The sequence below is a fragment of the Passer montanus genome, unplaced genomic scaffold, assembly GCF_014805655.1.
Source record: "Passer montanus isolate IOZ18808 unplaced genomic scaffold, ASM1480565v1 scaffold25, whole genome shotgun sequence".
NCBI lineage: Eukaryota > Metazoa > Chordata > Aves > Passeriformes > Passeridae > Passer > Passer montanus.
In genome coordinates this window covers 3,003,184-3,028,248 of record NW_024367149.1, presented here as the reverse complement: position 1 = coordinate 3,028,248, position 25,065 = coordinate 3,003,184, and the positions used below count along the sequence as shown (strand labels likewise).

Here is a 25,065-nt window from a genome sequence, read left to right as displayed (position 1 = left end):
GTGTTGTTTCCTATGTCTCATGGCAGATGGTGGTGGTTACAAGCCAGGGTGCCAGGGCAGCTGCAAGCTGGGTCAGCTGCAGGATCTGGTATGAGAATGGAACAGGGTGTATTCACACCTCTGTCCCTGAAAGCCCTTCTCCAGGAGATGGTGAGTTTAGAGCATATGCTGGCAGCAATGCCCCATGACTGAGTGGTCACCAAAGGCCACATTTGCTGGAGGGTACCTATAGCTGAGTGGTGGGAAAAAATAAGACTATTTTCATCCGTTCCTCCCTGCTTCCCTGGGCCAGGGTCAGCCCTGCAGTGCTGGATGTTGCCCCAACTCTCCCCAGCCTCAACTCACTGTCCTGAGGTCCAGATGTGGGACAGGACCTGACCATTTTATTAGGGCTCTCTGTCTCAGCAGTCCCACCTCAGCAGCAGAAACATCTGCCTCTTCAATCAATACTCAGCTCTTAATAGTCCTGACAATTCACAAGAAAACAGGGGCATTCAGCGTTAATTATATCTATTTGGATTCAAAAAAATTTATTACTGGAGTTAATTACAGCCAGAGTCATAAAAGGTGCAGAACAAGAGGCGCTACTGTTCTGTGGGGTGAGCGGGACTGAACAGCCCCGGCCACCCCAAACTCTTGCTGGGCAAGGGTGGAGGGATGTCCCTTGCCATGCCCAGCACATGGCTGGATGCTGCTCCTGGGAAAGGGGCTGCCATGGGAAGGGGCTGTGCTGGGGGGTGTGCAGAGCCAGCGGCGGAGCCTCGGGGTGCACGGCAGGTACTTGCTTAGCTGTTGTGCTGGCGGGACCTGGCCTGCCCCAGCCTGTGGGCTTCTAATTTACTGCTTTCCTTTTACCGTAAAACTGAAAGGGGAAGGTGCACCCTTTAATCACTGCCTTCGGGGCCCCGCCTGAAACCACACAGAGACCAAGCGAAGGCTAGGAGTTAATGCTCCTTCCGACACCTTTTTATGATTCACGGGCCTGACCTTGAGCCATAAACCGCTCAACCTCCCCGCCACACCGCCAGTATTTACAGCCTGCAGGGGCCATTGCGCGCAGCCGGCGATGCAGATCCGCGGCCGGCCGCGCACAGGTACGCAGCTGGGGATGCAGCAGGCATGCAGCCAGAGATGCACAGCATGGCATGCTACATGTCCAGGGACGGCCCTGTGGATGGGCAGCCGGCGATGGAGCCTAACACGGCTCTGGGGATGGAGATGCACCGAGTGCACTCATCGATCCGCGCTCAGGCACACCTGTGTGTGCACAGGTAAATGCACCAACATGCCCTCACCGGGCTCCCCTGCACACACACATCAGAGCATGCTTCATGCAGGGAGCTGGGCACCCAAATACCCACTGGACACTGGGCCATGGTGGGGGCTTTCTGCTTGTTGCAGCCAGGCAGGTGAAAAAGCACTGTGGGCATGACTCCATAGGAAAAGGCCAGGATGAGCTGGCACACCACAACCCCTACAGTGTGTTCCCCACTCCCCAGCAGGAGGAACATCTGCTGCCTTAAGAACCCCCAGTGGCACTCCAGAAGTAGGTCCCGGCATCAGGATTTGTCCCACTGCATCCCACCAGCCCCAGGTCTTGCTCCAGAGGTGACACCTACAAAAGCCTATGCTGGTCCAAACTGGAGCAGAGTGCAGTCTACTGGTTAAAGAAAAGGGTGCCCCTCTGAGTGGGTTCAGGTCAGCACACTCCTTGCTTTATGCCTCAGTTTCCCCATCAGTGCAGCAGGAAAAATAGTCCTGACCTATCATGTTTGCATGGAGTTGGGAGGCCGAGCTTGTTAATGTTTGCGAAGTGGGTTTGGCTCCTGTGATAGAGCAAGGCAGAAATGTGAAGGTCATTATTATTAGTGGGATTAAAGCAGTTGAACCCAGAGCAAGGGGTACAGGGGAACACAGCACTTGTGTTGAAGCAGTAACAAATTGCACACATGTGTAACCTCAAAACAGCGATGAACACTACGATCATGGCTCATTTTGGAAACACTGTGCTGAACCAGAGAGCTGCCAGAGCACCTTTTAATACTTCTGCAAAAAAACCCAAAAAAAACCAATACCCTCCGTGAATGCAAACAGGACTGAGATAGGCTGTTCCTGGAGACACCCAGAGCCTGTCAGTGCTCACTCAGTATATGCCCAATGAGGCCATGGGCCCATAAGCATCACTTGCCAATACAGCTCACCTGGTCCTCTCTAGGATCAGAACCTTCTCCTATGCCCCCACTGGGGCATCATAGCACAGAACAACTTATCCAATATAAGTCTCCATATGCTTCCCCCCCCCACCCTCAAGTTTACAGGTTGTCTATTTTTTTTTGCTTCCCTCCTTGCAAAACAAAAGAGGGAAAAAACAGCCTTATCTCAGAAAGCAGAGTTCAGGAAAAAGCTACTGGTCTTTTGGACTTGGTGAGTCCCCATTGGTAGCCTTGCTTGTCACCGAGAATTTATCAGCCAAACACAGTGCTGGTATAATGTGCTATATAACTTGTGCATAAACAAACTTCAGCATGATAAATGCCCTGCTTTGAAGCCATAAAGTTATTAGCTGGTGGCTGTTAGCTACTGCTTAGCGTGGGACATGCTCCTTCTGTTAACCCTGGATGCCCCGGCTGCGCTCAGAACCCCAGGGAGATCCCTGCAGGGCACCTCCACACAGCAGGAAAGCACGGAGGGATCTGAGGGGCAGGGATGCTTCTGCTGGCATCTGTGCACGTTGTACTTGATGCAAAGGCTGAGAGAGGGAAATGCTTGCTAGGAATGGGACTATGAATGCTGGCAGTTCCTTGCTGTCCTATTTGAGCACTTTGGCAGCTCCTCTCCTTCCCTCTGCCCCTCAAGAGGCAAATGCAGAGGGGAGCAGGGCTGGGGCAGTTAGGCATGTACCCACAGCTCAGACCTGCTGGGTGGGCACCCATTTCAGAGATGGACTAAGATGGGGTGGGAGGAAATCAGCGCCCCTCCAGTGCCCAGGTCACCTCCTTTAGGTGAAGAGCTGCTAAGGACTCTAAAGTAAAAGCCCAAAATTTTTCTGGCAGCAGCCAGGCAGCACGCTCCAGTGAGGTGTTTAGAGTTCCCTCTGCTGCCTGCAGTGCATGGCTGCTTGCAGCTCCTGGTGAGCACAGCCTTGCTGGAGGCTGGGAGAGGCTGGAGAAGCAGAGCTGTGTCCCAGGGCCAGCACTGCTGGAGATGGGTGACCAGCACCACAGGGCCAGCAGTGCCATGGCTCCTGCCAGCACCACACCTGTGGAGCACCCTCCACTGCACAGAGCCAGGCTGTGACACCCAAGGACCTTTGGTCCCCCAGGCCACCTCCTGCTCTTGTCCCACTGGACCAAGGCAGGGAGCTGGGCATGCTAAGGATGGCAGCAGATCTCCAACACTCAGCCCAAGGCATGGACAAATTTATGCAGCAGTGTGGCAACTTTTTGGACACACAGCCTGGAGCCCTGGAGCTGCAGTGGGAGATGCTGGTGCCCAGGGCCTAATTGCTATCCCTTTCCCAGTAAAACCAGCCCTGCAAGGCAGCAGGAGGTATTTCAGCAGGGCCAGCTGAGGGGCAGCAGGACTCAGGGCTGCCTCACAGCCTGTTCCTTATTCGAAGTCCAGTGTTGAAGAAACCTGTAATTAGAGTCCTGAGTATTAATTAATCCCCATGTCTCTCCTCTCATTCTCCTTCCACTGCTCCCACAGCTCAGGAGGTCAGCCTGGATTATTAACACAGGCAAGCAGAGGATGGCAAGCTCACCAGGTAGGTTGGCAAACCTTGGGCCACGTTCCCGAGTTCAGAGCAGCCAAAGGCACCATGTCCCTGCCTAACAGCATGACTTTCCTTTTCTGTCTCCTCTCTCTCTTGGCTGAGTTTGATAGGGGTCATCTCGCTCACTTGGGCACAGCCAGCACTTTGGGGATAGCATTCAATGAGCTGAAACACCCCAGAATGAGCAGAGCTGCTTCTATGCTAACTTGGTCTGCACAGTCCTTTGCAGGGTGGCTGACAGCAGACTCCTGCATCCCAGAGCCTTGGATGAACCTTGCTGGAGATAACTTACCCTTGGAGATCTCCCAGCATGATGGAGAGCAGAGCAGCAATCACAACCTAAAACATCACTGAGAGGTCTTCAAGCATCCCATCTCTGCTCATCCAGGTCCTGCTTGGGTCTTTAAGAGCCACAGCATTATAAAGGCATTGCTGGAGCATGGAGAGGACATGGACACTCTTTGTACAACATGGCCCTCCCATCCCAGGGCTGTCCATGCTGCTTGGGGTATGGACATGGCTCCTGGGATGGCCAGACTCCCTGGAAAGACGCTGCCCAGGCACAACCCAAGGGCTGATATGCTACAAAGGGCTGCCACAGAGCAAGGAAACAAGATATGAAATAAATCCAAACTTTTCTGACTCCCTCGTAACCAACTGCTTCCCTCATCTGATTTTTTCCTCTTTTCTGCTGCAGCAATAAAAAGGGGAAAATCAACATCCAAATGATCTTGTTTATGGCGACTAAATAAGCTGCATGTGCTTAATCCGTTAGAGTTTAATGAATTTACGACTTGCTCTGGAATTTGACAAGGGCTGTAAAAGAGTAATTAACATTTATCAGTGTGTTTTTTACACACACCCCACCCTCCTCCCGCCTCCCTTCCCTCCTCCTGCCGCCTGTCGCAAAGCAGCACCGGGTATCGGGGGAATATAAAAGTGATCAATTAATTCTTAATAATCTCAGGGAAAGATTGTAGAGTCACAGTATGAACTCAGGGAGTGTCAATAAACATGCCAAAGGTTGGTCCCCCCCTTCCTGGCGCTGCTGCAGAGGAATGTGGGCAGCCAGGGAGGGGATGGGGCTGCAGGGGCGGTGCTTTGGTGGACCAGCCCTGCACCCCTTTCCTTCTCTGTCACACTCCACTGCCCTCCAGATCAGCTTTCTGTCACTGACACAGTGGCCTCTGCCACAGGATGGGGGGCTGGTGACAAGTGGGGTCCCATCTAACACAGCAGTGGTGGTGATTTGGAAACACAATCCCAGTTGCTAACTATGCTAGTCAATAGCTCTGTCCTAACAGACCTGAACCTGCTGGGAGGGACCCCAAACTCCCCACCCTGGTCACAGGACAGCTGAACATCTGCTTAGATGAAGAGTTGCCCCACTGTCACCCTTTTGTCACTCAGAACAGGCAGCAGCTGCTGTTTCAGCTGTACTAGACATGAGGGGATGTCCCTGCTGGCCCCTGAGACAAGCAAGGGGGGGTCACACCTTGCTTGTGCCCAGCCCTCCCAGCTGCTTAGCTGCTGTAGAGCAGGGAGGCAAGCAGGGAGGCAATTTGGGGGCTGCAAGGGGACAAGCCCAGGCTTCCCACACCAGTCCCAGGATGGGCTGAACATCTCAGTATCCCTGGAGATTCCTGTGCTGGGAGCCCAGCGTGCTCTGCCTTGGGCCACCTCCATTGGCAGCCCTGGAAAGTAAAGCCAGAAAGAGCCATGGCCATCACCTTCCTGGTAGGTAAGATGGACATGTCCCTGGCTTCTGTGACTGCAGCATCTGCCCCCAGCAGCAGCCTTTGCATGCATGTGTGTGACCAGGGCGTGGGGAAGCTGCATGACTGGACATCCATCGAGGAAGAAAAGGGTCAGTGCTCCTGGGGGCCACCAGGCTCCACGGAGGAGACAGAGAAACATCTGGGCTTGGCTGTGGGGCAGAGGGTCCTGGAGACCCACAAACAAAAGCTCAAAATGATAAATCCTCAGAGGTTTGAGACTGTCTGGGCATCTGCTCCGGACAGAAACAAATTCTCCCTGTCGAACATAATAGCCCAGAAATAAGCAATGAGACAGGGATGGAGAGGGCTGGATGCATGGAGTCTGGAAAATCTCTGCCCAACCCCACGCAGAGCACTGGTGGGGGTGGGAGGTGGAGGCAGCAATATCCTCCCTGCGGGCTGAGATCCCTGTGCCAGGTACCCACCTGCCATCTGGATGGGGAAAACCTGGGATTTCTTGTGAGGCAGGAGTTGCTCAAGCCAGCCTGAAGCAGCTGAGTGCAGGAGAGGCAGGGAGGAGAAAGGGAAAGGATGACCTTGCCTTTATGTCACCTTGACTGGTTTGAATCCAGCCCACTGGTCTGGGCTGTGGGGCTGGGCAAGGAGCAGAGCTGGTGGGGAGTGGGGCTGAACTCTCATGCAGGGCAAGGGAGTGAGGGAGAGTCACTCTGCACAGCCAAATCCTCTGAGAGCACCAGGTCCCAGCAGCCTCTGAGTGAGAGTCTCCAACTTTGGGCAGGCTTGTTGGGCCAGAAGTGGCACAAATGCACCTGGGTGGGAGAAATGGAGGTACGGGGAGGGGTTTCAGGCCACCAGGACTGGTCCCAGCACACCAACATCTGCTCTGCTCACTAGACAGCAGGTCTAGGTCTCCACTGCATGAGTGGTGTGGCCAATATCCACAGCTGAGGCTGCCAAAATCACTCAGGGATCACTCAGGAAGCAGCGCCAGTTGCTCTTGCAGTACTCTGCATTGCTGTCCAGCTGCACCACAGACCCCCTGCACGACCTCTGGACCTCTCCTCTGCTGCAGGAGAGGATGCTGTGGGGGCAGTGAGGGGGCAGAGGGGCACTGCACTCCCCTGCCTGGGCTGGCTCAGATGCTCCATGTCAGCCTGTCTAAACAGCACCTCCTCCTGCAGAGACCTCGCGCTGGGGGTCAGGAGCTCAGCATCTCTGGGATTTGTCACGGTGTTCCTGGAGTTACCAAACAGCAGCTTGGAACAGACATCCCAAAGCATTGGGCCAACCAGACCCACCATCATCCAGCTGCTGGAAAAGCAGCCCCTGGGGCTGAGGTGACTCAGGTGGCACTGGGCAAGGCCTCCCTGGCCACTGCCACACTGCCTCACACCAGGCACATGACTTGACCTCTGTGCAAGGCTGCAATCCCCCCCTTACCCTGGTGTAGAGGCAGTGCAACTCAGAGAAGGAGCCAGGCTGTGATGGGCAATGCTTGGCCAATGTTTGCTGCTTTGCAGAGGCACCTAATGGATCAGAGACAGCCTGGCCATGCCCAGCCTTGCTCCACTCAGGTGCTGCTGACTGTTGTAACAAAGAGCATTTATCCAGCTGCATCCCCAGTTTCTCCTGCTTTCCATTTCCCTCTTCCGTCAGTCAGGTGTGACAATTTTAATACCCATCAATAATAAGGTGGATGGTAACTGTAACAGAATGTGCAGCCCCATGTTGACTTTTCTCCATCTGAACAGTCACACTTCAAGTGACAAAAGAGCTGCAAGGAGTTAACAGGAGACCCCCCCTCCCAGGTCCTCTAAATGCCCTGTTCCGGGTTTTAAGCCCATAAGTATTGGTGCTAAAGATGATTTTAAGCCATGATTATAAGAAATCTATTGATCCTTTTGACTTTATAATGACAGAATAACCATTTTAATAAAACACCTATTAATCATGCATTAACCCTTCTTAGCTATTTATACACTGAATACCAAATCAACAAGGGTGTTTAAATTTCTAGGAGGCTTTTTGGAGGGGGAGAGAGACGAGATTTCTTTAGATAACAACAACAAGAAGAAGAAAATAATGCAAACTTACAGAGGGGGAGAGTTAAAATCATACGATGAGTGGCAGTTGCAGACGCCTGGGGCCCTCTTTGGTTGTCGCTTCTATCTGGCAATCAATTGACAAGAAATTGAGATTATGAAACATTGTGCCTATGATCAAAGGAGGTGGGCATACTTCCCCCATCTGAGGCCAAATCTCCACTCCCCCAAGGGAACTAACATCAGGGAACACCAGTAATTTGGCCTTCGGCAGGTACGAGACAATGCTGACACCAATTTCAGTGTGAATGTGACCACCAGCCCCATGGGTCTTTGTGGCAAACTTGGAGCAAGGTTGCAGCACCCTAAAGGTGGATCCTACTGGAGCATCTAAGCTGCCAATGATTTTTTGTGAGAGACTTTATCTGGAGCAACAGAGTAAAAAGAACAGGAAATTAGGGAAACTCCACCAGCCTAGGCCAGTTGGGAATGGGCATGGACTGTTCACCCCCTCTCCTTGCCCTTCCTTGAGACCCACAGCATCAGTGTGGAATGGTTCAGCTTGCAGACCTGGCACGGCCCTGGGGCCTCTGGTGGAAGTGCTGGAGAGGGGCAGACAGGGCTTCCTTCTGCCCCAACCGTTGCAGCCTCAGAAACCACAAAGTCCCCGGGTGCATTAGGAACTGCCTGGAGGCCAGAGCTTCCTGCAGGTGCCCCACGCTCATGAATCACACCTTGTCAGGGCCTGGGGTGCCCAACGGCTGGGTGACCGCTGAGATGCCCAGGAGTCCTGTCCTGGCATGCACCTGCCTCCCCACCACGCCATCCCAGCCAGGCAAGGGTTAAGCAGGCATTAATCACACTGTTTGAGAGACATTTCAAAGCCTCTTCCAAATATTATAAAAAATGTCTTTAATCATCTAATAGCGTGAACTCCTCTGATGATGGATGGAAAGAAGCCGCCTCTCTCCTCCTGATCCTAACAGATGAGGCTGAAGAGCTGCTGCTGGGGGGGGGAGGAAAGTTGGGGAGGGGGCTTGGGGAAGAGAAGGACATTTCTCAACCTCCCACCAGAGCAGTTATAAATATGAGGTCATACAGCAAGAGATGATAACACATTAAGGGCTCTTGAGATATTAGTCTGTCAGCCTCGTTAGACACAGCCTATTTGGGGCTGACTGCGTAATTAAAGGCTGGGGTACCCATAACTCATTGGTGTTTATATGGTAGGAAGGGGCTCCAGTCACCATCACCCTCAGCACTCTGAGAAGCCATCTTCATCAAGCATTAAACCCCACTCCCTGCTGCAAATATAATCCTTCTGCCCACAACAAAAACTGTTCCTGTTTCCCTCCTCCTGCCCTTCCCACTAAGCCTGGAGCCCATTGCATGCTCAGTGCACCCACCCTCACCTCTCCCCTCCCTTCTAGGTGGGGAACAGGGTTACGACTTGGCCAAGGTGCCCCAAAGTAGTTATTGAACAAATGGAAAAGTCCTGGCTCCCAGTTCCCTTCCCATGGAACAGCTCATGGGGAGCAGTCCATGCCCAGCTCTGCAAGGGACTGCATCCCCTGAGAACCCCTAGAACACCTCCACAGCAAGTTTGACCTGCAGCCTTCCACCCTCCAGGGAATAGCTCCAGGTTGGGCTGGAAACAGCCTGGACAAAGATGGTCCTGGGAAAGACTGAGCAGAAATAAGTCCAAGGAAAGGCAAAAACGTGCAAGAACACCAGGAGAGCTTGTCACTCCCACCCTGCTGTGAGCATCCCCATGCTTGGTGGGGAAGCTGGTGAGGAGCTGGCTTTCCATGTGTTCCCCAGTTTCTCTTCTCAGTTCTCTCTAGGTGGCAGTGAGCACTGACACAGACAGGCACTTCCCAACCAACCCAGCCAAAAATTTGGACAAGTGAAACAGGGAAGGGGAGTGTTTCCCTTATGAAACCAAGAAAGGGTTCCACAAGTGTCAGCTTTGACTCGACAGGGAACAGACAGGGAGCAGCGAGCAGGGGGAGGCAAGCAGAAGCCAAACCCAGTGCTGTGAGCTTTCCCAGCAGCACATCCCTGTAAGTCCTCTTGCTGTGTGGCAGGAGGAAAATTAAGGCACTGGGAAGTGCAGGGACATCAAACGAGAAACAAGAGCCCTCACTGCAGAAACTGCCTGATACTGCCAAGGTCCATGGCTCGGCCACCCAATGCCTCATCCCCTCTCCCTGCTTGCCTCCTGTAGCCAGGGAGGGGGCAAGGGGTCTGCAGAGGAGGGGGCAACCCCATGGCTTCCCAGGATGAGGTAGGATAATGAATCCTGATGGGGGAAGTGACCTTTTCCAAATGCCACATGTCATTGGATTTTATATCACACCAGGACAATGTGCCATGGGTATTAAAATCGTTTTTCCAATAGAAGCATGCGTGTATATGTGTGTGTCAGAGAAAGATGTGAGAAAAATAAAATTAAGATGTGAAAATTAGGCTGTGTCCAAACACGGCCTTTAGAAAAAGACTTGGATCCTCACAGAGCAGGACTGGAAGAAAAGACCCATGCCTTTTGCTCCAGAGATCACAGATGATTTTGTCAAGGGAATATGACTTGTCCAAACCCTATGACAGAAAAAGAGAAAAGGAACTCAAGTCCTGATCTCTGTTTCTAAAGTTCTGCAAAGACTTTCAACTCTACAGTGTCCCTCTGTGTGGAGGGACACCTCCAGAGCTGCTCTACCCATGGAGGCACATACAGATGCATGTGGAGCACAGATCACCTCGCATGTGTGCTGCTGGACACCCACAAGTGTTAGTCTGGTGCATAAGAAGAGTCCTGCATGGCAGACAATGCCAACTTGCTCAGCCTCACCTGGGATGCAAAGCAGCCCCTATCCCTGTGGGCCAGCCCAAAGATGTGAGCAGAGCATCCATGGAGTTACCCATACACGCAGGTATGGACATTCTCCCCATATATGCCAGGATACATTCTGATGTGAAAACACAGTGTGAAAAGGGGGGCACTGGAAGCCAAATTCACTTGAACTCCAGCCTGTTCCCTCAATCTGCAGGGCAATTGTCCGGCTGAAACAACAATTGTCCGGCTGGGACAAAAAAAAAAAAAAGAAAAAAAAAGGGACAAGCTGTGTTTGTTTATTCAGCTTCTTTCTCCCTCTCTCCTCTCGACAATACCCTGACACCGTGTCCTGCCGCGCCAGGGCTGCAACCCCAAAGGGCTAAATTTGTCCCAGCTGGAGCCCTGTTTACAAGCCTTGTCCTGTTTACAGCATGGTCCATCCTGCCCAGGGCCAGGCAGTGGCCATCTCTGGGGTGGACAGTTCAAGCCTCACCTTCCTTGGCTTCTGCTGTTCCTAGGCTGCCCATGTGGTCCCTGGCAAGATGCCCAACTCCCTGCACTCCCCATGTACTAGCACACATGGCAGCTCTGTGGCCCCCTGCCCATCTGGGAAGCAATGAGGAGATGTGGGCTTGCATGGGCTGCTGCTTGTCCAGCATAGTTCTGTGGTGGTCCAGGTGGCTACAGCCTCCATCAGTGCTGGGTTCAGCTCCCAAACTAGATGAGGGGGGCTCAAATCTCAGTGCCCAATGCTGCATCTGTGCAAGGAAGGGTCCAAGAGCAGCTGAGTCTACCAAGGCTCCAGTTGCTGCAGGCACAGGAGTAGAAGAATGAGTTACCAAAACCTTTATGTTACTACATTTTCCGGAGACAGATTGTCCAGAGCAATGCCCATAGTGACACTGTCATGGTGTCCAAGTGCCTCCTTATCTCTCACTGCTCACACCTACCTCATTTCTTGCCTACAGCCCAGTTCTGGGTTTGTTTGTAGCCTGGGTGGGGGGAAGCCTTTCTGCACTGTGTGTCCTGAATGGCATCACACAGTGAAGCAGAAGCTCCAGGAAGAGCAGAAGAGGGGTTGTACACCCCAGCCTACCTCCCTATCCTGTCTCCAAGAGATCATCTGTGCATGACTGTGGGTGGGGGTGAATTTGAGCATAAAGGCTTGTCTACATGAAGTGCTGCTCCTGAGAAGCTCCCCATGCTGGACATTTCCTATTCCCAAAATAATACTTTGTTTGCTCAAGTTCACCAGACCCCCTGTTGCTCTAAAATACAAATGGAAGTTTTGGGGAATATTTCAAAAGTCAGAAAATCACTCCCAGCCTTCATTCATGTTCAATTCCAAATACAGGACTTTAAGGGAAGCGCTAATGGAGAGGCACATCTGCACACAAACACACACGTCTGTGCCCCTCACACGTGCAGATCCTCATCTCCGGAAGAAGATCTTCTTGTCAGGAAGTCACGGCCCTGATTACTTTGTCTTCTACGTTTAAGAACATCCCTAACTGCTCCTTGGATAGCTCAATTAGTAAAGTGAATATATTATATAAAGTCTAAAAGATTAAACTATCATAGGCAGCCCATAATTTCATGAAGAAGTCAGGGGAGCATATCCCTCTTATTAACTCTATAACAAATGTGATGAAAATGTTCAAATAGAATGTTAATGCAATGTTACGTGTAATTTTCCCAGGCGATTTTCTGCTGAAATATTTCTTTATTAATAGTAATTGAGGGTATAAATTATGAATGAGGCGATTTTCTCCTTTCACTGGGAAAGACGTACTAATGGCAATAATTCTTTATAATAATTTTTTGGGGGGGAGAACGGGGAGGGAGCTAGGGTGAGGGGTTTGAAGAAAAAAAATCTTTAAAGGGATTGCAAAATATATAGACTAGCAGTGCATGTTTTATGGCAGGGCACTGTATTTTATATCCGTGTGCTGGCCATCAGTCCTGTGTGGGTCTGTACTGCACGTGCACGAGGTTTGGGCCTCTGGCAAAGGCGATTTCCTCCTCTATTCTACATGTGTAAAGCCTGACATCAAGTACAGGGAGTATGAGAGCACCAGTGCTGTGAGTCTGCAGATTCAGGACTCCCTGTTTTGCTGTTTAAGGGAAAGAGTGGCAGGAAGCACATGATGAGCCACAGGGAATTGTGGTTACTAGGTGGGTACTCAGGGATGGGCAGGTTAGTGGTACAGGCTGTTGTGAATTTAATACAGACTCTGACACTTTGCCATGTTCTCACCATAACCAAAAGCTTTTTGTTTGTTTGTTTGTTTGTTTGTTTTTGGGGGGTGTGCTTTACCATCAATTCAGCCTGCTAAACCTGACCCCCAAGAGCCTCCATGTGCAGAGATGTGTGGCAGTGATGCTTTCTCCTACAGCCACTGAATCTTGTGCACCCTTGAAGCAGGGTGGGACTGGGGGCAATGCTGACTTCCAAATGCCACCTCCCAGCCCTTTGTGGGACAGAGCCTGGGTACACACACAGGGCCAGCCCAGAGCCATGGACACCAAGGACAGGCAGCACCAAGCAGCACAGCTGCTTGTGGGAAAACAAAAAGTCCTTTTGGCGATGCCAGAATGAAAGAGGCATTTTACAAGGATTTGCTCTCCTTCAGGATTGTATGTTTTTTTCAACAGACCAAACGATTTCAGAATTTTTCCACTCAAAAGAACTGCTGGTTTGAGTGCAATTCTTAGCCCCTTCCTCCTGCACGCATCTCTCTTTTCAAAGAAAGACAAAGGTATAGTCTCCCTTAAAGGTAAAGGATGGTATCCCTTAAATTTTCATTACACTTCAATTGGCTTTAAAAAATATTCTGAAAGGTTTAAAACTTTCATAGCAAAGAATCCACTTTCCCCCACAATTTTATTTGAAACTTTTCCCAGGAAGGAAACTTTTCAAACTAGTTCTAGTCGACAACAAGCATAGGAAGAAAAACTCCTGACTCCAGGCCTTTGCCATGTGAACTAAAGAGCTTCAGCTAGCTAAAAAACGTCTCTGGTAAGGACTTCCACTGAGAGTGGCCAGCACATACTAGCACCCATGCACAGGGGTGCAGATGTGCCCCACATGAGTGCAGATGTGTTGAGGAGTGGGTGGCTTTGCTCCACCCCAGGGCAGCTCTTATATAATAGGGGATTCCCCCGGATCAGGCTTCTCCCTGAGCTCTCCACTGGACTGGAAGAGCTGCGCTGGTCCTTCTGCAGCCAGCTGACTGTGCTGCCCTGTCTCTCCCCTTCTCTGGAGGCACAGACCCTCAGGCCCTGCCCGAGGCACACTCCACACCAGCAGGCTGTGCGAGAGGCTGCAGAAAAGCGGACAAAATCAGCGCGATCCGTCACCAACCCTCCTCAAAATTAGGTTAATAATTTATGATGTTAAATGGGACAGTTAATAGCTGGGCCAGATGATTCCTCAGCTAATCTAGAGCATGGGCTGAGCTGCAACGAGTCCTCTGAGAGTTCATTACACTCCCCAACCCTCGGCGCTAGTGCTTTTGGCTCTGCTGATACCTACGGGAGGCTGTGGCTGGTGCCGCTGGCAACACGCCTAAGACTTGCCCCTCATCAATTAAGAGAAATAAGGAAATCGACAGGAAAATTAATTTCCAAAGAGACAATGCTTCTGAAGCCTGCACTGCCCCCAGAAAGCCAGGGGGTTATCTGGGAATCCTTGCCTGCCTGGGAGGAGGTTGTGTTTGCTGTCTCACTGAGCGAGGTCAGGCTGCTTTCCTGAGAGAAAGAGGAGAGCAGGGAGGGGTGTAAGCAACTGAACAAAAGGTGCTTTTGCTTCTGGGTCAGTCCCAAGCAGGCTCCTTATGAGGGAGGGTGCTCAGCCGTATTTGTGAGGAGATGCACAACACACACCTGCTGCTTAAAGCCCCCCAGTGCATTGTGGCTGACCGGCAGCAAGGATTTACTCCCTGACAGTGCACATTCCCAGCAAAACCTCAGAGATGAAGGGTCGGGATGAGAAAGTTCAGCAGGTCTTTTCTGTCAAGGAAACAGAGCAGGCTTGAGACAATGAGGATGAGTCAGAGTGCTCTCCAGGGCCAGCCCTCTCCCAGAGAACAGCCATGGGTGGATCTTCAGGTGCTTGCCTGTCTCTCGAACCTCCCTCACACTGGAGATCAGATCAAGCCCAGACACAGAAAACAGGCTTTGGATAAAATAGCTTCCCCTCACTAAGACCTCAGCCTCTGTATGTGCCCTGAGACATTCCATGTCCCCCAGGCTTTTTGCTTCCTCCTTGGTCCCAGCAACCTTCCTAGAGAGCAGGACAAGCTTGCCAGTCACAGCCAAAAAATGCAAGGAATTACCAAGAGTGCATCTTGTCAGTGTGATGTAAGTTTCCATCCTTTTCCAATGTAAACAGGTCACTGGGGTTCAGGGCACCCGGAGACAACAAAGACCCTCTGGTACTGACAATGTTTGAGTCCTACTTGGCCCATCCTGCTTTGCTTCTTCTCAAAGGCCAGATTCTGCAAGGCAGAAATGCTTCAGAAAGCTTGCTGTCTCTTGGGATCATGCTCAAGAGAAACAAACAGTAAGCAGGGACCCCCACCTCACTGATCTCAGCTGTATGTGGAGGCAGGAATCTCTTCCTTTGCTCCAACATCTCATTGGGGGGATTGTCAAGTATTGCCAGCCTTAGGCAAACCTGGAAGAGAAGTGGCACAGGCACTCTTCTCTCCAGAAGAGCTATAGATGGTACCCTTGAGCATGGCACTTCATACAGCCTAAATCTATTTTACAAATAGAAAAACTAAGTGCCTAATTGTGAGTGACTACTCAACATCAGCAGCAATAGCAGGTGAAGGGAGTAATTCCTCCAACAATCTAAGGTTCCCAGCACCACCATGTCCATATCCTGCCCTTAAGTGGGCGCTCGAGACAGACCCAATGGGCTGAGAAGTGACCGGCTGGGCTACAAGCACAGGCTGCTGCAGCCACACGTGCACTGCTGACTCGTGCAGATGTTGGCCCTGCAGCACGTTCGGGCAGTAATTCCCCTTCTCCCTTCTACATTCCTGCTCTGCCAAATTCAAACCATGCACAGTGTGGGGGATTACCTGCAATTACAGCTTTCACACGTCGGGGCTGGTTTCACTCGGCTGGGGGAGAGCAGCGAGAAGTAAGGGCATCCATATGGTGGCATTCTGCAGCCATTCCCCTGCCTGTGTTAGAGGCAGCCAGCGCCATCTCACCCCTGCAGCTCCCTCCCCTCCTCCAAAACCCCCTCCCAGGTGGGAAAACCAAGAAGGCCACGGCCAGCACCAGAGTCAGTTTTCCTTCCAGCTTCTGCCCAAGTGAGTATGGGAGAAATGACAATTAGGGGGACAACAAATGAGGCTGCCAGACCCTGGGGGGGACATGTGCAGTAACTTGAGGCTGAAGCGGAAATAGCTCCAGTCAACCCACTTAGAAAATCATCATTACTGTAAAATTTATGGCTGACATGAGCTTGTCTGAGAGATATGACTATTTAAAGGCAGCCAAAGCCTCCATTTATAATAATGTGAGGGAAGAGGGGATAGAGAGAGATGGGGCAGGTTTGAAGATCAAAGGGGCATTTGGGAAAGCAAAGAAGACTATGTCTGCCTTGGCAGCAGGGGCAAAGGGATGGGGACTCATTGCAGAAAAGGTTGGTGTGGTGGGGCAAGACACTGTGTCCTATGGGAAGGGACAAAGCCTCTGCCATGGCTCTGCTGTCCCAGGCCCTGAGACCACAGCATTCTCTGTGGCCTCTGCCAGTCACTCCTGCCTTTGGGGGCTGACAAAATGCCACCATCTGGGTGCAAGCTGTCCTGGACTCCAGGCAGGGGGCTGGTGAGCTCAGCACCATTCAGGCAGTGCTGGACAGGGCCACCATCAGGGTGTGCTGCAGGATTCACCAGGAGTGTGCTTGTAATTACATGTGAAGAAGAAAGCCATTGCTGGGACAGAGAGAGAAAAAAAACAATGACAGGTTTGGAGGACAACAAGCAAATGCCTACAAGGTTCAGTTTCTTTTTTCCTTCCATTTGTTAAGGATAGAAAATTAGTCCTTGTGGGGGACTCCTGACAGGCCATTGCTGTACCCAGGCCCTTAGCTGTCCTCCTTAGGTGCACTTCCCTCAGGGCTTTACAAAGAGGATCATGCAGTCACTCACTGAGGCTTGTTTGGGGAGCACGTCATCCCAACATCAAAGCCAAAAAGAAGGCCCACTTGTTAGTTCCTTGGGCCAAGCCATCTTGCCAACCCTCACCTCCAGCCAAACAGAAATGCTCCAAATTTGCTGGAGGATGGACCCCAGGGACGCCCATCTTGGATGGAGACACACTGCATGTCCCACCCAGCATGTCCCCGTGCCATGCTTCCCTATGGATGTGCGAGGGAATATGGCCCCTAGCCATGAGCAAGTTGGAAATGAGCACAGAGGTATGGATGAGCTCTCCACTGAGGCACCCCCAGAAGGTTGATGGATGCAGAGCAGCAGGCTGCAGGACAGCACTCCATGCCATCCAGAGCAGGGAGCAATCCCTGGAGGGACCGCCCTGCGCAGGGACCAGTCACTGGCATTCCCGTCTGGGCTCTCCTCCCCAGTCGGGCTGCTCCCTGTCCTTCGGGGATGGCAATGGCTCCTCACCTGATTGAATTTCCAGGCCATCACTTGCTCTCCCTGCAGCTGCGAGGCACGATCGCCCTCCCGGCAACCCCACGCTCACCCCGCGGAAGGAGGGGCTAATTCAGTTAGCCCAGTGGCATTAGCTGCCGTGAAGAATAACCCGCCAACAAGGGCCTGCAAGCCTGACACAATATTAAAGACCCCACTGCCCTCACTTGGGGCAGATTAAGCTGGGCTCATTGCTTTAATGCTGCACTCCTCGGCCGGGCTCCCTCCAAGGCTCTGCACCTTAACTGTATTACCCCAGCACCGATGTGCTTGACCTGACGATATTGCTCCCACTGATAATTCACCTCCCAAGAAACTTTGCCTTTTTGACCTCCTGCTGGAGTAGGTTCTAACCCCATGGAGCAGGGCTACCCCTGCATCCCACCATCCACCGGCTCGCTTTCCCTCAGCATCATCTCCTGCCTCCCTGATCTACTAGGGGCCTTGAGGTACCTTCTTCTGCCAAGCTCAGCCAACTTGCCCCTGAAAACAGGTCACTGTGGTGATCCCAGGATCCCAGGCTTTATCAATGACTGCAGTGACATGCACAGTGAATATGTGGCACATGCGTGGGTGTGCACAGGATGGAGAACGTAATTTACAGTACCAAGGATGTGCGGGACATCCCGGCTCACTAACCTCATCTGCCTGGGGCACCAAGGCTCACTAGCAATGTGAAGCAATGCACAGACGGAGCATTAGGTCCTTCCTCTTCCAGGGATACACATCTCATCTGACCCAAGGAAGCAATCAGGAAAAACACCCAAATACCAGCCTAGAGGGAGCCTGGGCTCCAAGTGAAACTCAACAGAGCGGTGTGGGAGCAAGGCACGGGGTCATGCTGCTGCTGCCAAGCACAGGCAGTGCCAACGTCATCATCTTGGCTTGGCAGCAGCCACTGCCTCCTCTCACCCAAAAGCTGCCAGCAGCTGTCTTGTGCTTTTATCCCTGCTTCACCCTGTGGCCTGCCAGCAATACAGGGAGAGTCTGGAAGATGCTGTCTGCTTGGGCTGCTGGCTCACAAAGATTACTTTTCATAGGAAACAGCACCAGAGAGGAATCACTTTCCCACTAAGTCAAAACCAGAGGGCCACTGTATCCTATAAATCTCCAGAATGAATTTTTTTAACATGGAGAACTCACCTTTTCTGAGAAAAATAATAGTCTGATTTAGCCACCTACTGACTTCTGCTCTCCTCACCAGAAAATCATAATAATCTACATCGACCTTTTCCTCTTACTTTTATCATTGGCCATGATATCACTGATATAATTTTATCATTATGTAAAAGAGAGGTTGGATTGCTGGATGCTCTATCTCAGCTTCTTGGAAAGAAGCAGGTTAGCATCAGCAAATTGTAGTTCCAGCTCTCGACTCAGAACAAGGCATCTGCTCCCTGTTCTGTTCCCTTGCCTTTGCACAGGTGGTTTTTATACTTACTTTGCACAGTTAGTGCTTGGGTAGTGTTTATCAGGTGTCTTTACATAACGAATGTATATGTATAGATATTACTATTTACACTAAAAATAATAATGACCAGGCAATGCTCACAACAAGCAAGACCTTCTTTTGGAAACATTTTGCTTCCTTATTTTCTGATTTCACTACTCAAAGGTGTGTTTCCTTTTTTTTGAAGAAACAAAACTAGAAAAAGGAACGAACCTAAAGTTCCACTCATAACTCAGACCACAAGTCTCAGTGTTTTTCTTAATATTAAAACTTTTGGTGAAGCTGTGTTTGACCTGGTGCTGCTGGCACAGGAAGGAGAGCACCCACACGAAAAGAGCATCGCAGAGCAGTTGTGAAGCCACATGGTTTGATGGCTATCAGGACAGAAAGGGTCTATTTTGAGGTTTGCCATCACTCAAAGGGTTCTGTGACCCTGGGGAAGGCACAGCATCTCTCCCTGTCCTGGATCCTCTCTGCCCTCCTCTGGGTGCATGGAGATTTCAATAGGTGCAGAAATTTGCTGCTGCCTCCCACCTGGGCCAGAAGGAGCTTTCCAGCATGAAATACCAGCTGTGCCATCTCACATCCTGAATTTGCTGGCTGGATCACTGCTCAGAAACTGTGCTTGTCCCTGGTGCTCTGCCCAGAGCCTGGCCAGACCTGGGACCTGTCCTAACCTGTTACAGCTGCCATCCTGAGCAACACCAGTGGCAGAAAGTTTTCAGGGACACAAATTAAGCCAACCAACAATAGCAGAGCTGGTATGGTAACCATGGGAAACACAAAGGCTTATTCCCTCTACTCTTCTCCTGGAAAGAATCCCTTAGATGCTCACACATATTGCTGATCAGGGACTGAACCCAGTCCTGCTTACACAGGCTGTGACGTGGCCGAGAACGGGGCAGATCCACACTGCTGGAAGCAGGAGCAAACCCTGCCCTTGGTGTGCAGCCAAACGGATCGGAAACAAGGAAGGGCGGATGGCTTTTACAAGCCTTTCTTTAAAAAGGTGGGCAGTGTCAGAGTAGAAACAGGCCCCAAATTTAGGTTTGGGCAAAGAGACAGGAACCATTCATTCCAAATTCTGCAGTTAGCTCGCTTGGGAGGCGAATGGAAAATGGTTGATGTGAACACTTTTTCCTACTGGAGTTTATTTTTTTAAGTGCAAAGCCTTAAAACTGAGGCCTCTGCCCTGCCACAGGGCCTGAGCTAACCTCATGCCACTGTGCCCATCTCCAGCTCCAGCAAAATCCCTGTGCTGTGCAGTGCCTGTGGGCACCAGCAGCCTACAGCATCTCTGTGCTTTTCCACCCCCTGGTGCAGAAAGAGATTGGTCAAACCAAAACCATCTCCAAAAAGGGGAGTACCTGTGCCATCGTGGGGACAGGGAGTACCTTTAGTGCCACCAGGAAGGTGACACGGGACATTGGGCCCTCTGCTTCTCACCCTTCTGACATGACCCCTCCTGTTAGGGGGAGATTTAAGGTGCTCTTATATCTCCCTGCTGTAAATGGCCTCATAAAAGTGACAGAACGACGTTCATATGGATGCTTGTTAAAATTTTATTACTAATCACCACCAAAGTTAGCTGCTATATTTAACCCAGACTGGGGGAAAGGGGAGGGGACACTGCCTGGGCAGGATGGAGATATCCAGTTCAGAAAGCAAAGGCAGGACAGGCTGATGAGTGGCCCGGACTTAGCTCACGGACACAGACAAGGGCCTGCTTCAGCAACTGCAAATAAAAACCCCAGAGCCTTCACTCTCTACTCATCAGCAGCAGCCACAAGCCTTTTACAAGCCCTAATCCAAGAACAGGATGGGCTTATGGTGAAGCACAAGGCTACAGATCAAAGAGACTCAGCTGAACTCCCACCTCTTGCAGCGTCCCCATGTAGCCCTGGGCTCTTCCCTGTGTGGAAGCTCCTGTGCAAAGCAGATGGGAATGGAGATTTAACAAGACAGCCAGCTCTGCAGGCTGGGGAAGTCTCTCACTGGTGTGCAAGTGCCTGGCAGTCCTAGGATGAGTGAGGCCTCTCCACTGGGCCTGCGAGGACACACAGTTAAGCTTCCTTTCCTGTTTCAGTCAGATTTTGTCCTTGCAGGTAAAAGAAATGCTTGCAGAAGAGTGAAGAAAGCCCAAGGATGCTAACTGTATTGGCAAAGCAGAAAGTTCAACAGTTGCAAAGGTGTCACAGGGCACTTCCAGATATGTCCTTGCTGAAGCACCTCTGGGAAAGGGCCAGGGAGGGGTTCTGCTTTCTGCAACATTACACATGAGGAACGAGGATGGTGGGTGAAAGCATAGAGCATACAGGTGGTATGGGCTCAGCTGCCCCTGCTGGACCCACAGATTGTGGTCACCTCCCCAGACAGAAGCACAAGAAAAGGATGGTCCAGATGGCCATAAAGGCAGGCCCAGAAAAATCAAGAAGATGGTCACCTGTTCTACTGTGTTAGTGGCATGCACATGGCTCTGCCCCACTGTGTGTGGATGGGAGCTGGGGCAGCTGGGACAGGGACAGCTCTTCCACCTCAACATGATGCACTGAGAATGGACCAGCTCTGATCAGATGCTAACAGAGCACCCTTCTGCAGGGGATCATGAAAAGGCCATGCTGCTCTGCTGTCTGTCCAATGCTGGGAATGGTAGGAAAATATTTTATTGATGCAGTGAGGAAGGAGGCAGAGGGAGAAAAGTCTCACAATGAAAATAAACAGCTTTGAGTGTCTCCTCAATTTGGTAATGGAATCCAGATGACTACAGGCTTCTGGAGAATGAAAGACAAAGTATTGCTTAAAAGACTTCAGCTACCAGTACACCTTCCTGCCTGCTTGTACAGCAGAGGGGAACAGGAGAGGGAGACATGCTCCTCTCTGAGGATGCTCTCAGAAACCTCCCTGGAACTCCCCATCTGCATCTCCTTACAGCTTCATGGCACACCTAGGTGATTTTGGCAGGTCCAAACATCCTCATCTCCCCTCATACTTGCTGTACTTAAGCATCACTGAGATCACTGCCGTTTGGCTCCCCATCACCACTTCCCAGTTACCTCGTTCCTGGCACTCTAAGGGAGCTGCTGTCTGTCAATCCTCACATCCATCTTTAGAGCCCTGTATAAATCTCCTAGATGCCTCTTTGCTCCCTATATATCTATCTAATTAATGTTAGTGTAAGTAAAGCACAGCCTTTTCCCCTTAATAAGCAGAGTGCTGACTTTATTACAGGTCTTTTTTTCCCCCCCCTCTTCTTGCTTCAGCGCTTTAAATCATGTTCAGGAAAGCGCTTACGAAGGGAAAGGCTGCGCGTCACATCTCGCCGTGCCTTCGCCCCGGCACGGCTGGGGAGGGCCGTGGGGACTGGGGAGCAGAGGGCAGCAGGAGGAAATTGGACAGGATGTGTTCAGAGCGATGCCAAGAGCTCTGCACTGCCAGGTTCGCCGAGGTCAGGGGAGAAGTCAAAGGCCATCGATGTGTTGTCTGGCTGAAGGCAGAGTCCAAGCAAAACAAGGTGTTAAATGTCTGCTAATTAGAAGTGTCAAAACAGGACTGGAAAGGCAGGAATGGCTGGGGAGGGCCTGGAAATGTGATAAGTGGGGCTTGGTGGAGGGGGAGTTGAAATCCTGGGTCTCCAGACCACACTGCAGGTGAAAGTGGGAAGGCTCCCTCAGCTGCACTTCTCTTTGGCACTTTTTTGTTCAGAAATCCTAAATGTGAGATGTAAAGAATGTGGACTCAGAGGACGACAAGTTCTGTTGCATTTCCTAAGAATTCTTAGGATTATAAGAAGCAGAGAAGATTTTATAAATGTGTTATTTATCTCTTCAATGCCAGCTCTCTGTCTCTCTCTCTCTGAGATCCCACTCATCCAATTTTACTCTCTGTCCCATGGTAAGTGCTGTTCTTCCTTCCTTTCTCTCCCTCATTGCTTTCAGGCTGCCTTGGACTGGGTGCACCAACCTCTGCCTGCCTGCAGGCACTAGGGGCTGCTGAAGATGATGGATGATACAGAAGGGAGACCCAAACCACCCACTTTCCTGAGGCTGCACAGCAAATTGCTGGTGAGAAGTGGTGGAGGAAAATGTGGCCTGCAGGCTGGGCTTGGATCAGCTCAGTGGTGACTCTCAAGCCCTTTGGCAGGTCCTTCTCCTTGTGCATCACATGGATGTGGTGTCTGATACTAATCCACAGGCACTCCATTTCAGAGAGCGGTGGGGACACTGCTGGAGGGGACACCGTTGGAGGGGACACCATGCACAGGCTGCTCAAGCTCCTGGTGCCCAAGCACACCAAGCATATGACAGCATGTGCCACCAGACCCCTTGCAGCCAAAGAAACACACCTGAGCTCCAGCAAGCCAGGCAAAGGGAAATGATGCCTTACTTACTGCTTCCTGCTGCTACACCAAGCCACAACCTGGTCATTCTCCGAACAGCACTGGAGCCAGAGGGCTGCCCTGAAAGTGTTAATGCTCCCCCTGGCCTGGGGTGAAAGGGTTACCCATGTTGTGCTCGGATTCTTTGGCTGTAATGTGATTTCTTGGCTCCTGCGTATATATTTATGCAGTTTTGTCCACACTCCTGCCCACTCCCCCCACAGGGTGGCTATCGATCAGGCTAATGGAAGGGATCCGATTGCACATGCTCCGACGTGCTCCCAACAGCCTCGCCAATGCTGGCCCAGCCAATCAATGCTGAGGTGCCCCCGAAAATTTCCCGTAATCTGATTTGAAGATGTGTTATCACTTAATAAAATCCACACTTGCCCTTCCTCTTCCCCCTTTACTGAAATGCATTTGCACTCTGGCTCTGCCATGCCCCTGCATCCTGCCAGCCTCTGGGAGAAGGACCATGGAGTGGCCAGGGGCTAAAAATGCCCTGTCTAGGTAAGGGAGGGGATGGAGTATGGGAAATCTGCTCGCTCTTGGGTAATCAGCACAGCCCAGAAGTGCCAGGGGACACACATGGTGACACAGGCTGGTGTGTGAGGGCTACCTGCTCCCTGCTTCCTTTCATGATGTAGTAGCTGTAAGGATGGCAGTGAAAAAAGGGGATGAATAATGTTCCTGTTGAAAATATGGTGAAAAACGCTATCAGTCTTCTGTAGCCTGTCAAGAAACATTCCCGTGGTCTTTGGAAACAATTCACTACAGTGTATGAAAACACCAAGGATATTTCTGGTGCCAATGGGTGTCTGCTTTCTTTTCAGCCTGCACAGCAGTGACAAAAAGAAAGTCCTGGGCAGTTGGGGCAAGACACCAGTGGGGTTAAAATGAGATACTCCCTGACTCTGTGTCTTGTCCAGGGAGGATTGTTTTTCCAAGGCTGCATATAGGTAAAGCCTTATAAAATAAGGGCCTTGCTGCCCCTGTAAAATCATGTCTCAGGCCTGCTCCTTAGGATAAGGGAACTATGGGAGAGTGACTCAGCTGGGATAGGGGTAGAGACGCGTGAGAGTCGTGCTGCGTGATGGCCACATGTTCACGTAGTGGTGTATGGTGGCTGCTTGACTTGGGCTTGTTCTGTCTTAAAACTATGTAAACTGACAACCAGCTAACTGCTTTAAAAGGCCTGGCTTTTGCAATAAAGCAGCCCTGCTTTGCGCTGCCTGGGGACTCTGTGTCGCTCTGCATTGTCACAGCCAAGAAGAGCAAAGTCAGAGGCTCTCCTACTCTAACCAGACTAATCCTTCGTCCCTTCCTGGCCTTCTGCTCCAGCAGAAGATCTTGGTGCTACCTCGATGGCACACCTCTGTTTCACAGGAGGGGACACAATGGGCTCAAGGTTCCTGAGCTGTCAGGCTGGTTACAAATGGGAAGATGAACCATGAACAAGTCTGTCTTCTCACACTCTTGTCCAATAGAGGGAGGATGATGGTGCAGGATGCACACACCAGAGGTGCCACCTTTTAAAGCCCTGTCCCTAAAAGATAGGAGTCTCCTCCCATAGCAGAGCAAGAAGCCGTGCATGCAGGGAGCCATGTCTGCCTGGGGAGCCAGGGACAGGCACATGCCAGCCGCAGGATGAACCTGAGCCCTACAGATCGATGTGTGTGGGGCTGCTCCCCGGGGTCTGAAACCCGACACTGAGGTTCAATAATTCAGGGGAAGAGCTATCAATGGCTTCTCAGCTCTTCAGAGAGGAGAGCAAATTGAAAGGCTTGTCAGGAGTCAAAACAGAGCAGGGCAAAGCTGGGCTGAATGTCAGAGAGATTAAACAGGCAGAAAGCCACAGGGATGGGGAGGCCACTGCTTTTTATGGTTCACTTTGGCAGCCATGGGAGCAGTCCAACTGCAGCAGAGCAGAGCACTCTCACAGCTAGATGACCAGTGACCAGTGCTCCAGGAAAGCTCTTTGACCAAGAGGGTTTTCAGCAGTTCTGCTAAGGTTAAGGAGCCTGATGCCATGAGGTTCTCCCAGGCTTAGACACTGTGTCACTGAACACCTCCACAGAGTGACCTTCCTGCTGCTGTGCTGGTGCAGTCGGGGGCCAGGGCAGAGGGGACTCATGCCAAGGTTGTATGTCCCATTTCAAACAGTGCCTTGCATCAGG

The 25,065-nt window shown here is 51.3% G+C and overlaps 1 protein-coding gene across 4 annotated transcripts in view; it reads right to left on the bottom strand.

The window, feature by feature from the left end:
- Window positions 1-25,065, bottom strand: part of RNF220 (ring finger protein 220) — a 215,840-nt gene that overhangs the window by 120,584 nt on the left and 70,191 nt on the right. For 2 of the 4 annotated variants that reach the window (XM_039711335.1, XM_039711333.1), the window contains exon 3: window positions 7,609-7,683. The exons of the other annotated variants lie outside the window; for them this stretch is intronic. In XM_039711335.1, the coding sequence (XP_039567269.1) occupies window positions 7,609-7,683 (75 nt within the window). The remainder of the gene's footprint in view (window positions 1-7,608; window positions 7,684-25,065) is intronic. 4 annotated transcript variants of the gene reach the window in all.